Below are 17,898 nucleotides of genomic sequence, written 5' to 3'. Positions count from 1 at the left end.
CAGGACAATTTAGAAAAGGTGGACGAACACAAGACCATGGGGCTGGATGCGCTGCATCTGAGGGTGCTAAAGAAATTAGCGGATGTGATTGCAGAGCCATTGGCCATTATCTTTGGAAACTCATGGCGATCAGGGGAGGTCCTGGATGACTGGAAAAAGGCTAATGTAGTGCCCATCTTTAAAAAAGGGAAGGAGGAGGATCCGGGGAACAACAGACCAGTCAGCCTCACCTCAGTCCCTGGAAAAATCATGGAGCAGGTCCTCAAGGAATCAATTCTGATGCACTTAGAGGAGAGGAAAGTGATCAGGAACAGTCAGCATGGATTCACCAAGGGCAAGTCATGCCTGACTAACCTAATTGCCTTCTATGATGAGATAACTGGCTCTGTGGATGAGGGGAAAGCAGTGGATGTGTTATTCCTTGACTTTAGCAAAGCTTTTGATATCATGTCCCCATAGTATTCTTGCCGGCAAGTTAAAGAAATATGGGCTGGATGAATGGAGTATAAGGTGGATAGAAACTGGCTAGATCATCAGGCTCAACAGGTACTGATCAATGGCTCCATGTCTAATTGGCAGCTAGTATCAAGCCAGTTTTGTTCAATATCTTCATTAATGATCTGGAGGATGGCATTGACTGCACTCTCAGCAAGTGTGCAGATGACACTAAACTGGGAGAAGTGGTAGATACACTGGAGGATAGGGATAGGATACAGAGGGACCTAAATAAATTAGAGGATTGGGCCAAAAGAAATCTGATGAGGTTCAACAAGGACAAGTGCAGAGTCCTGCACATAGGACAGAAGAATCCCATGCACTGCTACAGACTAGGGACCGAGTGGCTAGGCAGCAGTTCTGCAGAAAAGGACCTAGGGGTTACAGTGGACGAGAAGCTGGATATGAGTCGACAGTGTGCCCTTGTTGCCAAGAAGGCTAACAGCATTTTGGGCTGTATAAGTAGGGGCACTGCCAGCAGATCGAGGGACATGATCATTCCCCTCTATTCTGCATTGGTGAGGCTTCATCTGGAGTACTTTGTCCAGTTTTGGGCCCCACACTACAAGAAGGATGTGGAAAAATTGGAAAGAGTCCAGTGGAGGGCAACAAAATGATTAGCAAAAAAACCGAGGAGTCCTTGTGGCACCTCAGAGACTAACAAATTTATTTGGGCATAAGCTGATCTGATGAAGTGGGTTCTAGCCCACGAAAGCTTATGCCCAAATAAATTTGTTAGTCTCTGAGGTGCCACAAGGACACCTCATTTTTTTTGCTGATACAGACTAACAGGCTACCACTGAAAAATGATTAGGGGGCTGGAGCACATGACTTATGAGGAGAAGCTGAGGGAACTGGGATTGTTTAGTCTGCAGTAAAGAAAAATGAGGGGGGACTTGATAGCTGCTTTCAACTACCTGAAAGGGAGTTCCAAAGAGGATGGATCTAGACTGTTTTCAGTGGTGGCAGATGACAGAAGAAGAAGTAATTGTCTCAAGTTGCAGTGGGGGAGGTTTAGGTTGGATATTGTGAAAAACTATTTCACTAGGAGGGTGGTGAAGCACTGGAATGGGTTACCTAGGGAGGTGGTGGAATCTCCTTCCTTAGAGGTTTTTAAGGTCAGGCTTGACGAAGCCCTGGCTGGAATGATTTAGTTGGGGATTGGTCCTGCTTTGAGGGGGTTGGACTAGATGATCTCCTGAGGTCCCGTCCAACCCTGATATTCTATGATTCCATGAATTGGAGAGACAAGGTAGGTGAGGCAATATCTTTTATCAGACCCTCCTTGTCTCTCTAACATCTTGGGACCAACACTACACTGCATACTCTAAGTCAACTGAGGGCCTGTTTCTGCCAGGGTTACTCTTGGAGTAAGGTATCAATCAGCACAACTAACTGAGAATACCATCTATTCTACAACTCAACGCACTGGTGGAAACATCATTGGTCTGTATCTCCAGTCAATGGATGGAACCATTGCCTCACTCCCAGACTTCCTTGTTAATAACTCTTCCCAGCAGGGGCCCCTACATGTCTGAGGCTTGCTTGGCCTGAAAAAACTTACTTTCCCAGTCCAAAGCATTGGAAAGCCAAATGTTTCAAAGTTGGAAGGTGCCTGCTTTTTCCAAACATTATTTGGTTAACAGTACTTAAGCCAAGTGTTAAATTAACCAGCGTTTACCTGATAAAGCATTGGAAATGAGAGTTTCAAAGCTGTTAATTAAATCATTATTTCAGTCGTGCTGGGCTCCGATAAGCCGTTGTGACAGCACTTTGCTGGCTTACTGCTATTCAGCAAACACTGTTCAGCAACTTGCTCTTCTTTACTGTTATTAGTTTGTAGCAACTGGAATTTGTTATATTCCATGGGGATTGTCTTTGTAAAGAGTCCTGCTGGAGGTGATTCCTGAGGCTGTGAACTCCTCCCATGTGGGGTGACGCCCTAAAGGGTTAATTACTGTTTCCTCCCATGAAGGGGGAGTGTGGGAGCTGGCTGCCTGCTGCAGTCTTTCAGCTGCCTATCCGAGGTCTCTGTACGGGCTTTCCTGTATCAGCACAGAATACGGTGGCCCCTCTTGGCAGCCCCATCCCTGGTATGTGCATATGAGACAGGAGGCGGGTGCACAGGGGAAACTCGGATTCAGTGCCAAGACAAATGAATGGCAGGGCAGGGCAGGCAGCAGACAAAAGGCCCTCCTGGAACAGTCGTTTAGTTTTGGCCAGTTTGTGAGCAGGGCTGGGATGTCTCCCACAGAAATGCCCAGGTCAAGGCGAAGAACACTGAGGGAAACAAGTGCAGCCTGAAAGAGAGGATTGGCAGCAGTCCACTGCTCGGAAGAAATCATGTCTGCACTTCTAAAGGGAAGTGTCACCTTCCTCCAGCCCAGGGTCAGCTACTCGCTGACAAGCGCATGTCAGAGACAGCCTGCGACTCAGAGTGCAGGCAGCAGTTACAATATATTGGTTTGATGTGTCAGACTTGTAGCTCCTAGTTTTTAAAATAAGGGACCAGCAGCTAGTATAAATCAGCCTAGCTTCAGCAAATTCAATGGAACTCCACTGATTGCACCTTCTGGGGCTCTGACCCCTCATGCGGGGGCTGCTAGGCTCAGGGAATTGAAAAGAGGCAGGGGTTTGTTCGCATCAACTGCAGGTAGCTAGCACTGGTCCGACAACCACAGCTATACTAGGGAGAGTTACACATTTAGTTATACAGGTAGCACCACAAAGCTGGGTCTGGGCCGGGATATGAAGTGAGAGGTTTTTAATAGCCACATAAACAAGTGATATTTACTTGTTAAACCTTCCCCTTTGGAACTGTGCAGGCAGGTTACAGATGAAATAATTTTCCTACAGACTGAACGAAGGGGCCAGCAGCAGTTGTTCGTGTTACAAGACTCCTGCAGTTTGCACGCTCTCATGACCACTAGCAGCTGGGACCAAAGAGGCTCAGGACTGGAAGAGAAAAGGTACTTGCAGGCAGGCTGCAGTTAGGCTGGCAGAGTGGCACAAGAAGTAGAGGATTAGAATAGCCAGAGTTGTTTCAAGGCAGGACTGAGATGTAGGAAAAAAGCTGTGCTGAGGCCAGTACTGGTGTAAACAGGACTACTGGAGGTCAGAACTGAAGTAGGTTGGCGGAGCAGTGGCAGGGAAGCTTGCAAAAACCTAGCTAAAGCTTAAAGGATCACTCTTGTTGGTTTCACTAACACTGGGAACATCCCCATAATCATTCACAATTTAAAGCAAGCATGAGAAATTCAACACCTCTTACCCAGCCTCCTCGCCTCTTCAGCCACGTCACCAAGGTCTTGCGGACAAACTCTCCCAGGCAGTCCACAATGGCATGCACCATTGCTGGCTGGGCCTGTCTGACGCAGTCCACAGCCAGCCCAGCGGCCACAGCATAGAGAGACACGACCTTGCCCCATGTTATGCCTGCAGGAAGACGGGATAACATTCATTTTCACACACGTTTGCTGCGGAGTTGGGGCTGGCAGAAGCCGAGATGAGTTTCTCTCTGTATGTTTGTGCAGCTTTCCTAGTTCAGGTGCAGTAGCAGCTCTGCATCTTCCTGCTCTGGAGAGCATAGTCTACACTAAGGTGAACTGGGTGCAGTGATTGGGGAAGGGGTGCCCCACCTTCAAGAGCAGAAGCAGGGGACTTTACCACATATCCATTCCTAGATGTGCTTTGATCTCACATCAGTCCCAGTTCTACAGTAAAATGGCTTCCAGCACACTTGACCCCTGTGCAGCAGAGTGCAGAAAGCTGACCAGACCACCAAAGCAGTGACTGATGCACTGTGGGACAGAAGTAGGAGGAGTAGATGTACCAGTGGGGCTATTATGCCATTGATTCTCACCCATACCCACACTGCACCAGTGGAAACCGACATGAGTGGATCACATGGTGGTTAGCCATGCTCAGTGCACATCCTAGCCAAAGAGCAGTGTGATCCTCTGTGCCCTGCTGGGAGCATGTGTATGATGTGAAGTGTGTTACAGCACCCTAAGGGGCCCAGACCCTGGCTAGTACTCCACGCCTCTCCAGTGCGGACACAGCTTTACTGTTACGTCGCTAGACCAAGCTGCACAGCCAGGCAGTCGCAGCAGAATGACAACTTGGCACACTGCAGAGGGAGGACATCTTCACAATGACTTATGGCCCAATATTCATCTGAAAGGGAGGCAAGGATGCAGGGCTAGAGCATGTGCCAGGAGGCATGGATATCCTACATACAATACCACATGCTGAAAATTAAATGAACCCCCCAAAAGTTTTGGTGCCATGCCTAGATCTAGTTTGAATGGCACTGTACGGCCTAGGGACCGGCATGTGTGTGTTGGGGGAGTGGAATGTTGGTCAGTTATCTAATCTCCCTGACAGCAGAGCTTCCTGCAAGGCTGACCTGCCAGAAGCAAGTGCCCCCTAGAAGTTATACTAGCAGCATTCATCTTCCTGTTCTGTTAGCGCTACTGATAAGCACTCCACAACCATGAGCTCAGCACTGGGCACAGTCCCATGTGCTTTGCCAGTGGGCGGCGATGGACAGCTCAATGCTGAAGAGTTACAGCCAGAGATCCTTTGCAGTGCTATTAAGGTGAACTATGACCTGGAAACTTGACCCTCTCCCAGCCATACAAGAGAAGCAGCACAGCACAATGGCATTGTCTCACTAAACCTCAGAGCCGAATGAGAGGAACATTTTCCCATTACTCTATTATTTTAGATAGCAATTATTAACAAGCAGGCGGTGAGACATTTTACAGTTCTAGAGTTCTGTGTAGCCTGCTCAAGGCCTCTCCCAGCTGCAGGCAGAACCCAGGTGAAGCACTGGTAGCGCAAAGCCATGCAGAGAAGCTGTTGCCTGAAGGTGGTCTGAAGGAAAACACAGCCATACAAGAGGGGAGAGGAATTATCTTATTCAACATATTTCAGGAGTGAAAAGGAAACGAGCCAGGGACAAGAAATTGGATGTGCTCAGGGAAATGTAATTTCGTAAGAAAGCAAACTGTGAATGGAGAGGGGTAACTAGTGGTGTTTCCCAAGGGTTAGTCCTAGGACCAATCCTATTCAACTTATTCATAAATGATCTGGAGAAAGGGGTAAAAAATGAGGTGGCAAAGTTTGCAGATGATACTAAACTGCTCAAGATAGTTAAGACCAAAGCAGACTGTGATGAACTTCAAAAAGATCTCACAAAACTAAGTGATTGGGCAACAAAATGGCAAATGAAATTTAATGTGGATAAATGTAAAGTAATGCACATTGGGAAAAATAACCCCAACTATACATACAATATGATGGGGGCTAATTTAGCCACAATGAATCAGGAAAAATATCTTGGAGTCATCGTGGACAGTTCTCTGAAGACATCCATGCAGTGTGCAGAGGCAGTCAAAAAAGCAAACAGGATGTTAGGAATCATTAAAAAGGGGATATAGAATAAGACGGAGAATATATTATTGCCCTTATATAAATCGATGGTACGCCCACATCTTGAATACTGCGTACAGATGTGGTCTCCTCATCTCCAAAAAGATATACTGGCACTAGAAAAGGTTCAGAGAAGGGCAACTAAAATGATTAGGGATTTGGAACGGGTCCCATATGAGGAGAGATTAAAGAGGCTAGAACTTTTCAGCTTGGAAAAGAGGAGACTAAGGGGGGATATGATAGAGGTATATAAAATCATGAGTGATGTGGAGAAAGTAGATAAGGAAAAGTTATTTACTTTACTCCCATAATACAAGAACTAGGGGCCACCAAATGAAATTAATGGACAGCAGGTTTAAAACAAATAAAAGGAAATTCTTCTTCACACAGCGCACAATCAACTTGTGGAACTCCTTGCCTGAGGAGGTTATAACAGCGTTTAAAAGAGAACTGAATAAATTCATGCAGGTTAAGTCCATTAATGGCTATTAGCCAGGATGGGTAAGGAATGGTGTCCCTAGCCTCTGTTTGTCAGAGGGTGGAGATGGATGGCAGGAGAGAGATCACTTGTTCATTACCTGTTAGGTTCACTCCATCTGGGGCACCTGGCATTGGCCACTGTCAGTAGACAGGATACTGGGCTAGATGGACCTTTGGTCTGACCCTGTACAGCCGTTCTAATGTTCTTATGTTTCTTATGAAATACGCATTGGCTGGTGCAGCATTTCTGCTGCAGAGAGTCCACCTCTTGCCTTCAGAGTACTTCCAAAACCACCAGCACCTGAGACACTGGGGAGCTAGAGACATATTCAGGAGGAGTCTCTCTTGCTTTTTATATTGGAGTTCCTCTTCTCTCCTCTCCATTTACTCCGCTCCTTTATACAGCACGTGAATTTCAACAAGGGGTTCCCGTGATAATTCTACCCAGTGACCAAAAGGGACCTACAAGCAGGGCTGGCCTTACCATGAGGCAAATTGAGGCGGCCGCCTCAGGTGCCAGACAGTCGGGGGGGGGGGGGGGGGCACTAAGACCCAGAATGTAGAAAATTGTATCTGCTGCTGGTGCATATGTATTCTCTCTGCTCTAGATGCACAGAGATGGTGGAGTGCTGTGCTGGAGGAAGGAGGGCACAAGAGACATAACAGGCAGGCAGGAGAAAAGGTGAGAGGGAATAACAAAAAGCAGCAGGAGCTGAAAGGAGAGAGAGGAGGAGGAGCCTCTTATGTACCTCTCTAACACCCCCAGGAGCCTGGACTGATTAACACCAGCTTCTGCGGGAGCTTCCTGTTTCCTGCTGCTTCCCTGAACCCACTTGAGGAGAACAGGCAGTCAACTGAAGTAATAGGAGCCAGTTAGGCCCTTAAGACGCTGATATCTTCCCTCACTCAGGCCCTGCTACCAGCCTGCTTATTTGTCCCCTTCAATTGAGTGTTGAGAGCCACTATAGCTGGCACAGAACAGCAGTTATGAGTGAAAGAAGAAAACGCCCCTCTGGGGCAGCATTCAAAAAAAGAAAGCAAGCAAAGGAAGCTTTTCTATCTAAGCAGGAAGGAGCTCTCCTGAGATACATAGACACAAATGTTCACGGTGAGCCTTCCGGCCCCAGTGAGGATGTGAGTGGTGAGGAGATGCCTGATCTTCCAGTTAGTCAGAGTGCAGGTGACCTGGCAGCTACTGCAGCATCCATACCTCCATCTCAAATGGATGTAACCATGCACACTCCTGAAGAAAAGTGTAGATCAGAGAAGAGTGTGGTGGAGGCGCAAAACAGCTGCTGCTGAGGTTAGTTCCTTAAGTCTAGATGCTCCAGGACTGTGGACCCACTTGAGCAGTAGCCTAAGGGACTTCTTTGTACTGCATGGGCCACAGCAAGTGAAAAACTTCATGTTCCCCAAAGACAATGAAAATAGCAGTTTCCATCCAACACATTACTGGTGTGAAATCCCCAATGGTGACAAAGTGGAGAGGCCATGGCTTATGTATTCAAAAATCCAGAATGCTGCATACTGTTTTTGTTGCAGACTCTTCCAGTCTAATGTTCCAGCCACATTGGGTTCTACAGGAACAAAGGACTGGAAAAAAATCTGGCTAGAAATCTGGCATGCCATGAGAAGGCACCAAATCACCAGCATTCCATAGGTGGAAAGAGCTTGAGATGAGACTAAGGTTAAAGGCCACCATAGATGATCAGCATCAAGAAAAGATTGCATCAGAGTCTCTTTACTGGCAAAATGTTCTGAAAAGGCTCATTGCCATTGTGCGAATGCTTGCCACCCAAAACCTAGCATTGCGTGGCATGGCACTTCAGATCAGCTGTATGTGCCAAACAATGGAAACTTCCTTAAAATTGTGGAGCTGATGGCTGAGTTTGATGCTGTATTCCAGGAGCATCTAAGAAGAGTCACCACCGAAGAAATGTGTACCCCACTACCTTGGAAAAACAATTCAAAATGAGATCATAGAGTTACTGGCAACTAAAGTCAAACAGAAGTTTGTGGCAGATCTGAAGTCAGCAAGATATTACTCTGTTATTCTGGACTGCACGCCTGACATCAGCCATACGGAACAAATGACTTTAATGGTGCGTTTTGTAACAACAACAGAACCTAGTGAAAATGTCCCTGCAATGGTGACTGTCAGAGAGCATTTTCTAGAATTTATTGACATTGATGATACTACAGGAGCTGGTATGACAAATGTGCTTCTTAAAAAGCTGGAAGATACGAGAATTGCGATAGCTGACATGAGAGGTCAGGGCTACAATAATGGTGCCAACATGAGAGGAAAGAATAGAGGAGTGCAGACACGGATCTGAGAGTTAAACCCTCGAGCTTTTTTCGTCCTATGCAGTTTTCATTCATTGAACTTGGTGGTCAGTGATGCAGCATCAGCTTTTAGAGAGGCTGCTGAATTTTTTAATGTAATTCAAAGCATCTATGTATTTTTCTCTGCATCAGCTCATTGATGGTAAATTTTGAAGCAACATCTGGGAACATCCGCTCTGACACTGAAACCACTGAGTACCACACGATGGGAAAGTCAAGTCGAAGCGATAAAGCCTCTCAAACACCAAATTGGGAAGATAGATGATGCCATAGTTGCCATTATGGAGGATAATGAGGACAGGAACTGTTTGTGGGAGAACAGAGGCAGAGGGAAATAGAATCACCAGAAACATACATAACTTCAAATTTCTGTGTGGCTTAGTGTTGTGGCATGACATACTGTTTGAAATAAATGTTTTAAGCAAGAGACTCCAAGGTGTTGACCTTGATATTTCTGGAGCAATGGAACAACTGGACAAAGCAAAGTCATACCTACAGTCTTACCGGTCAGATGAGGGATTTCAAAATGTTCTGAAGAGTGCACAGAAGTTGGCAGAGGAACTTCACACTGAAGCTATTTTCCCACCCATTCAAGAATCACCAAAGAAGATGACATTTTGATTACGAGGCACGGGATAATCCCATAAGAGACCCCAAACAACAATTCAAAGTTGAATTCTTTAACCAGGTGCTAGATTGTGCAATACAGTCAGTTGAAGAACATTTCATACAGCTCAAGGAACACAGTAGTATATTTGGGATGTTGTATGATATTCCAAAACTCCTCACTATACCTGAAGAAGACCTACATCAGCAATGCAGTGCACAGAGACAGTGTTGACACATGACGACATGCGCAATATTGATGCAAGTGATTTAGGTGATGAACTGAAAGCCCTTTCAAGATACATTTCAGCAGGATCAACTCCAAAGGCTGTTCTGGAATATATGTGCACAAGTAAGATGACCACCCTCTTTCCAAATCCTTTTGTTGCTCTGCACATACTTCTACTACTTCCTGTAACAGTTGCCAGTGGAGAACTCAGCTTCTCCAAACTGAAGTTAATAAAAACACATCTACGCTCCACAGTGACCCAGGAGAGAGAGGCTGGTCGGCCTTGCAGCCATCTCAATAGAGCATGAGCTGGCCCAGACTGTAGGCCTTCAGGAAGCAGTTCAAATCTTTGCAACCAAGAAGACACGGAAAGCACCACTTTGATTATTCAAACAGATAAAAATGCCAGTGTTTACTATGCAGACAAGAAAAGTTACATTTGCTGTTCAGGTGTTTGAAAGTTAAGTGTTACTTAAAATTTTTGAACAAGGCATTTTAAGTAGTTAGTTTTCCTTTATTGGGGTAGGTAGCAGAGCAGTACCATGAGAGGAGTAGAACAGGAAGAAGGCAGAATTGAGACCTTTCAAAGTTTTGTCCCAAGCGAGGAGGCATGGGGGCGTCATTTGAGCTCCCTGCCTCAGGTGCCAAAATGTTGTGGGCCGGCCCTGCCTACAAGTGGATTCTGCGGAGTTGCCTTTTTTTAGTGATATCTGATTAAAATAAACGTCTCTTTAAACTGCAAATGTAGCTAGACGGGGTGGAATTGGTTAAAATGAGTGAAACATACTTCATCTGATAACGAGAGGCTGTTTGTTCCAGTCATGTCTTATAAGAGGTCAAAAACCACAAAGTACTCTTGAATAGAAGTCCTTGTGATAATAACCTAGATGCAATTCAGAGGCCCCTTGTATACATCCTTCCCCCACCAATCCTGCATCTTTGGGTGCAGAAGGAAATATCGGTATTCCAAATTAATAGCCAATTTGATTCCATTTTTGTTCTCATCAGATTAGGTCAGGAGAGCCCCTGCTGCATGGCCTTCACTTGTGTATTTCAGCATCCGTGTGGTACTCTTGTCAACATTTGGCTATTGTTCTCATCTGTGTTATTTGTCACCATGACAGCCACAAGGGTGAGCCAGGAAGAGGCTACAAAGACCACAGGAAAGGAAGAGCTATAGACAGTGGGTGCACGTAGGTGTTTATAATATTGAAGGAAATGCTACTCTTTTCAATACACTCCCTAACCATCTAATGAGCCCTTCAGAATTCTTCAGTATCCTCCCTCATTCATGACATCTTGGGTCAGAACCTCAGCTAGTGTATGTATAGTGTTGGCATAACTCCACTATACTGATTCCCACACTGGGATCTGGCTCCTTTTGGTTTTATGGGTAGTCAATCACAATTATAGGAACAAATTTACTGGTGCAGTTCCAAGCCTTTACAGACGCCGACTCAGATTCTGCTCTCATTTACACCCAGGTACATCTGGAGTAAATCCAGTGGCTGCCAGGGGTTTACCTGGGAGTAACTGAGATGAGAATTTAGGCTACCCCCATAGAGGATGGTGCCTGTGGTTATGGTTAGTTTTATTTTAAATTGTATATCTTGTCAAATCTTTCCCTCGATTTTAATAAGCTTCAGATCATGACCTTAGTGCCCATAAAAAGGGGATGACTTGACAGATCTAGAGCCAAATTTCTTATTTGTCCACAGACTAAATACGGAACAAAGCAATGGCTGTACCAGCTTCCCTCTCTATGTAACTGCTGTAGAGGTGGGGGGAGGGGGTGGTATCTGTGAAAAGACAGTTTAGTCTCCAAATCTGTTCACTACTTGGGTGCTCTGCTACAATTGCCAGCAAGGTGACCAGTCAGTACCAGCTGCAATGGGGTCTGTGACGTGGACTCTTATCCACTAGACACGGACAGAGCCCAAACCCATTTCCATAGGTTGCAGAAGGATAACAACCTGTTGACTGGTCCAGAGGTTAGATCAGTGACTAATTTGAAGGTCTCTGCAGTCACACTGGCAGCCCCTTATGGAGAATAGCTGTACATGTTGCCTGAATCTTTAAGCCTGCTTTTTCCTGTTATTGAAAAGCTATCCATCAATGACATATTTGAGGAGGAGAATTCCCCTGTTCCGGAAATGCAGAGCTATTAGACTCATAGAATCATAGAATATTAGGGTTGGAAGAGACCTCAGGAGGTCATCTAGTCCAATTCCCTGCTCAAAGCAGGACCAACACCAACTAAATCATCCCATCCAGGGCTTTGTCAAGCCAGGCCTTAAAAACCTCTAAGGTTGGAGATTCCACCACCTCCCTCGGTAACCCGTTCCAGTGCTTCCCACCCTCCTAGTGAAATAGTGTTTCCTAAAATCCAACCTAGACCTCCTCCACTGCAACTTGAGACCATTGTTTCTTGTTCTGTCATCTGCCACCACTGAGAACAGCCAGCTCCATCCTCTTTGGAACCCCCCTTCAGGTAGTTGAAGGCTGCTATCAAATCCCCCCTCGTTCTTCTCTTTTGCAGACTAAATAATCCTAGTTCCCTCAGCCTCTCCTCATAAGCCATATGCCCCAGCCCCCTAATCATTTTCGTTGCCCTCCACTGGACTCTCTCCAAATTTGTCCACATCCCTTCTGTAGTGGGGGGACCAAAACTGGATGCAATACTCCAGATGTGGCCTCACCAGTGCCAAATAGAGGGAAATAATCACTTCCCTCGATCTGCTGGCAATGCTCCTACTAATACAGCCCAATATGCCGTTGGCCTTCTTGGCAACAAGAGCACACTGCTGACTCATATCCAGCTTCTCACCCACTGTAATCCCCAGGTCCTTTTGTGCAGAACTGCTGCTTAGCCAGTCAGTCCCCACTTAAAGGTGAACTCCGAAGCCATGCTGAATTCATCGTATGGCATGTCTACACAGCATAGTGTACCCAGATTACTGACATGTTACAACCAGCCCCTGCCATCAACACACACACAGATGTATGCTCCACCAGCCAGGCCATGGGGGCACTGGGCCCTGCACTCAGCCCTCCCAGAACAATGGACATCTCTAGCAACAGGTGCCACAGAACAGCCGTGCCCACCGTGCCCTTTGTCCTTGTTCCTTCGTCATCCATCTGCAGTCTGAGGCTGACACTACAGGCTTGTCATTGTGCCATCTCCCTGCCTTCCACCCCAGCCTTCTACCTGGCTCCTCTATTTAGCAGGATGCAGTGTAGGACTGCCAGATAAACAGGAAGGCTGGGGGGGCCTAGTCCCAGGTGAGAAAGAACTAAACCATCTGACTTTACACAGGGTCCCAGGGATCCAGTGCCTTCCCAGCTAAGGGACATTCATCACAGAAATCTACCTTTATAAACAGGTTTTCCCTGCCCTGGGTAATTCTCTACTACCTCTTAGTTTGCTGAAGATATCCCAGACTGCAACATGTTCTCACATCAAATACTAGATTCAGATTATTTGTTTCGAATACCAACCTTTCATCTCTGTGATGTCAAAGGGATGTGTTCTGGGACAGCACCAGCAAACCAGGAAGAGGCTGAGAATTTTTGCAGGCGGGGGAAAAGAGTTGTTACAAAGGCAGGTGAAAGTGTATTTGTGCTGCGCGCCTCCCCCATGCTTCCAACAGACGGCCTGCAAGTGTAGACTCAACCCCTCGCTCAGTTTGCCGCTGTCATTGTGAAGGCACAGCCAGGCCACATGGCATCTGTTCAGCCATCACTATATGCAGTAGCAATGCTGGCAGTACAAATAGTTACAATACCCGTGCTGTGTCCACCTTGCTGATTCCAGTTAAAAATTCCTGCCGAAAGAGGGGTGGGGTCTGACAGAGTTTGGCTCCTTACTGGCAAACCCTAGGCCATTCCAAGGACTAAGGACTAGATTGTGCCCTAGCAGCAAGGTGGGATATGGAGAAGTTCACTGTCCCAGCATGAGCTCCCAAGCAGCCCCATGCTGCAGACTTGGGCTTACAATTACTCCAGGATTTCTAGTATGGCAGAGGTCACAGAAGTACCTATTCCCCATCCTCACAGGATCCACTATCCAGTCCCCCTGGCATGGAAACTCCTTTGCTGGCAGTATGGAGGCGTTGAGGGTAGTAGATTACCAGCTCCTCCCTTCACTGTGACATCATCAGGACCCATCACACGTTCCCGAGTACAAGAGCTGGGCTTGCATCTGAGCACTGGTCAGTAGCAGAGACGGTTCCCGTTCTGTCTCTGCTCTCTGCACACCCCACTGAGCCAGACACACTCTGGCCCCCATGTCCTACAGATTGTTTATGGCATCCATCCATGTTGAGGGGGGAACCATGCTGCTCATCTACAAGTGTAATCAAACAGATCGTCAGTAACCTCCAACTGCGGGAAACGCAGGCAAGTTCGATTGTATCTTCAGTGTGACTTGGAGCTGAAGTGAATGGAAAAACTGTCTAAAAAGGAAAGCACTAGAACCAAGGTGAGACTTGCACACATCTGCCCTTTGGAGTGGAACTAGAACTCCACTTCAAAAGGACACAGAAGACATGAAAAAGCTGCCTGGAATTTGTTTGTTTTCTTTTTTTAAGTAGCAGACTTGCAGCCAGCTGTGGAGCTGTAGGTATGTAAATACTGGCTAGCCAAGGGAAAAATGAACTAATGAGAAAGGGTTGCTTTTGAGAGTTCTCCCGCTGCATACCATCTTCCCTGCTGCTGGAGAGAACTCGGGAGGCCACGTGACAATGGGGGTCTGGTCAGTGTCAGAGCTCACTCTGCAGTGTTTCCTTTGCCTATTTAAATAAACCTCCCCACTTTAGCATCAAAGCAGGACTCCCAATTCAGATCTAAAAGCAAGGTTATCATGAACCACATTTCAACAGCTGGGGGAATATGTACGGACACACCACAGTCCTCTCTAGTGATGTCTATTGCAGACAGAGCAAGATCAGTAAATAAATACACAGGGGATTCTGGTTGGAGGCTCAGTTTCATATGGCCTAAAACAGGAGACAGCAGAGAGAGAACCACTTCTTACTGCATTCCCACTAGAAGGTGTGAACATTTACCCCACTGGCAGTTTGGGGGGCAACCTGAAGTCATGCAGACCCTACAGGACTAAGGGAATGGGACATGTAGGCCCAAAGATTCCTGATCAAAACCCCACAGGAAACAAAGTGCCACAGAACAAGAATCATAGAATATCAGGGTTGGAAGGGACCTCAGAAGGTCATCTAGTCTAACCCCCTACTCAAAACAGGACCAATCACCAGACAGATTTTTACCCCAGATCCCTAAATGGCCCCCTTTAGGATTGAACTCACAACCTTGGGTTTAGCAGGCCAATGCTCAAACCACTGAGCTATCCCTCCCCATAATGCCCCTTTAGAGAGTAAAAGTTCTGTGTTCTAGGGGCCAGCAGCCCTACCTACCCCACCAGTAGCGACCATCAAGTGTTTCAGTTAGGAGGAAAAAAAACACGATTTTTTTTTTCATTTTTCCTTTCAGTTTTCCATGGAAAAAACCTTCCTTTTGGGATTTATTTTGCTGAAAAATGTTGAAGGTAAACTAAAGCTAACCCAGGCCCTGATGCAAAGCTCCCTGAAATTAAGGGAAAGTCTCCTACTGACTCCAAACGGGCTTTGGGTCAAGCCCCAAATTCAGAGCTGAAGCTGTTGCAGAGCTGGATTGGGGCCACTGTAGCACCAGAGTATGTTTGTGGGGGAGCATTAGCCCTAGGCCATAGTTTATACTGCTGTATCTGTGGATGATTCTAGTCAAATGAACAGCGTGCCATCGCTGGTAAATAGTATCAATGGCCAATGATGGTCTGGCTGGAGACTCTTGCCTACATGCTCGGGGTTCTACTGATCGCTATATTTGGGGTCGGGAAGGAATTTTCCTCCAGGGTAGATTGGCAGAGGCCCTGGAGGTTTTTCGCCTTCCTCCGCAGCATGGGGTGGGGGTCGCTAGCTGGAGCATTCTCTGCTACTTGAAGTCTCTAAACCACAGGATTTGGGGACTTCAGCAGCAGAGTCAAGAGAAAGGGTTGGGACGGCTTTGTGGCCTGCATCATGCGTGAGGTCAGACTAGATGATCATAATGGTCCCTTCTGACCTTAAAGTCTATGAGTCTATATGGGTTACTTTAGCTAATTACCCACCCAAGGTGAGGGCTCACACCTACTTTAATCTGTGAGAGTTCAGCCCCCCAAATCAACTACAGTTGAGAGGGTACCAATAGAAGGGAGCCCCCCGGGTGCACAACAGAGACTTACATGGTGCTTTTTCTGTACTAATAACTTTTATTAACCAACCAATGACAATACACACCCTGCAATCTGGTAAAGAAGAGAAACAACAATACACAATGTCTGGCATTTGCATTACTCACGCTGGTCTTTGCAGAGAAACCCAAAAAATGTCAGTCATCATTCTCACCATGCGCCCCACCACTAAGAGCAGCATGCTGGTTTCCTCCCCCCAAGGCACGCAGGCCAGGACACAGCTTAAATAATGTGTTATGCTGACACCTACCAGGGTTCAGCTATATTTATGAAAGTTTTAACCCTTTTCCCTTATTTGAACTTCCACACTCTGCTGCTTTTGGGATGCCCGATTCTTCATGGTTAGTTTCTCTTATACTCATTAACATATATAGTACCTTATCACCATAGTAACAGGAGGTTACCTTAAGGAAGTCTCTCACATTTCACCCCGGCTGCCAGTGGTCATCTTGTGGTATCTACTGATCTCCTGTAGACATTATTGTCCAAACTCAGCAGTTCTTTCAAAAACCTCAACACATCACGGATACAGAAACAAGCTCAGCAAGTTCTCTGTATAAGCTCGAAAGTTTGTCTCGCTCACCAATAGAAGTTGGTCCAAGAAAAAAAGGTATTACCTCACCTGCCTTGTCTCTCTAATATTGACTATAGGGATTTTATTTATAATATACAAGCTTTGTTTTAGGGGCGGGGGGAGGGAGTTCGGTGCTGCACGAGGGGTTGAGGAAGGAGTAAGAATGGAGTAAGAAAGGAGAAGGGGTAAAGGGAGAAAAAAACTGCCCAGCAGGAAGGTACAGAGTGGGCAGCTGAGCGGGTCTGTGTCCCAGACCTGGACTGTTTTCTTAATAAGCTGAACACTAAGTAGCAGAGTTTATATCTCAGTCTGTTTCCAGCACTGAGCCGTCAGTGATTGGCTCTGACAACTCAGACAATATTTGAGATCTGTCATCTTTTGCGAATCAAGGCTTCTTTCCTCTGCATTCCAAAAAATGGAATGTCCGGCAGCCACAGACTTAACACTTAATTTTGCTGGATTCAGCAAGTCTTGCAACTGTAATTTGAATCCAGGAACGTTAGAACTAGCAGAATCTGCTCCTTTCCCCCAGCCAGAAATCTGTGTGAGTAGCAGAGAGGAGCACATAACTCACTCAACAAATATGGCTTCTTTTTCTGTTCATAGGCTGTCCTCTTTGCAGCACTTGAGGCAGGGGCGGGGTAGAACCCTGGAGCACCTTCCTGAGTTCTGCCAGTGGCACTGGAAGCAGCCAGGGTAAAGGCGAGCCCAATGGTAGGCAGCTCCCCTGTGCAGCTGGTGTGTAATCATGGGGGGTGCCTGCTAGTGCGGTGTGGCTGCACAAGCACACAGCTTAGGGAAACCCTGGTGATGCACCTTGTGGCTGCTCCGCAAGTGGCTGGGCCTAGTTTGTATAGTTGGGGATTCCAGTATTGCCAACCCCTGTTCAAAAATCATGAGTCAGCTCCCTCCCTCCCCCGAAAATCATGGAATTGTCTTTAAAAAGTCATGATAAAAACCACCAACTTGGGGGGCCTTTTTATTTGTCTTCTGGGTTTTGAGCCTTTGGAGAAAAGCTGGGACACATTTTCAAGCTTCTAGAAACTCATTTAAAAAGGCATCCAAGGTTCTCACCTAGTCACTGGACTCCAGGAGCTGGGGCTTTAAGATCACCCAGTATCATGAGATTCACAATAAGTCATAAGCATTGGCAATGCTGGGACCCACAGCAATAACTGGGGCTCTCTCCTCTGTCACAGTCACACAAATAGTTGTGTGCATGCAGTCCTAGCTACCAAAGGCACAGTCAAGTTCTCTTCTGGCTTGTTTAATTTCCTGTGGGTCACAGCTCTGGAGCAGGGAAAATGAGACCCCCATTCCCCTGCTGTAGTAAGTAGTGCCAAGCTAATAAAATAACCACTTCCTCTGCAAACATTTGAACGTGCATGCTCAACACTCGTTTTCTGTGAGTCTCAGTGCAAGGAACGCTCAGCTACTCAAATGAGCACA

The 17,898-nt window shown here is 46.5% G+C and overlaps 2 protein-coding genes across 4 annotated transcripts in view; one reads left to right on the top strand and one right to left on the bottom strand.

Moving 5' to 3' along the window:
• Positions 1-13,728, top strand: part of THAP4 (THAP domain containing 4) — an 87,842-nt gene extending 74,114 nt beyond the window's left edge. Inside the window, exon 6 of the mRNA XM_034780905.1 lies at positions 13,649-13,728. Coding sequence (XP_034636796.1) covers positions 13,649-13,708 — 60 coding nt within the window. The 3' untranslated portion in view covers positions 13,709-13,728. The remainder of the gene's footprint in view (positions 1-13,648) is intronic.
• Positions 1-17,898, bottom strand: part of BOK (BCL2 family apoptosis regulator BOK) — a 39,046-nt gene that overhangs the window by 7,537 nt on the left and 13,611 nt on the right. For all 3 annotated transcript variants that reach the window (XM_034780914.1, XM_034780912.1, XM_034780913.1), the window contains one exon: positions 3,767-3,930. In XM_034780914.1, the coding sequence (XP_034636805.1) occupies positions 3,767-3,930 (164 nt within the window). The remainder of the gene's footprint in view (positions 1-3,766; positions 3,931-17,898) is intronic.

This window comes from Trachemys scripta, chromosome 9, assembly GCF_013100865.1.
Source record: "Trachemys scripta elegans isolate TJP31775 chromosome 9, CAS_Tse_1.0, whole genome shotgun sequence".
Taxonomy (NCBI): Eukaryota; Metazoa; Chordata; order Testudines; family Emydidae; genus Trachemys; species Trachemys scripta.
The sequence above is the reverse complement of the archived record's forward strand: the minus strand, read 5'-3'. Positions and strand labels throughout refer to the sequence as shown.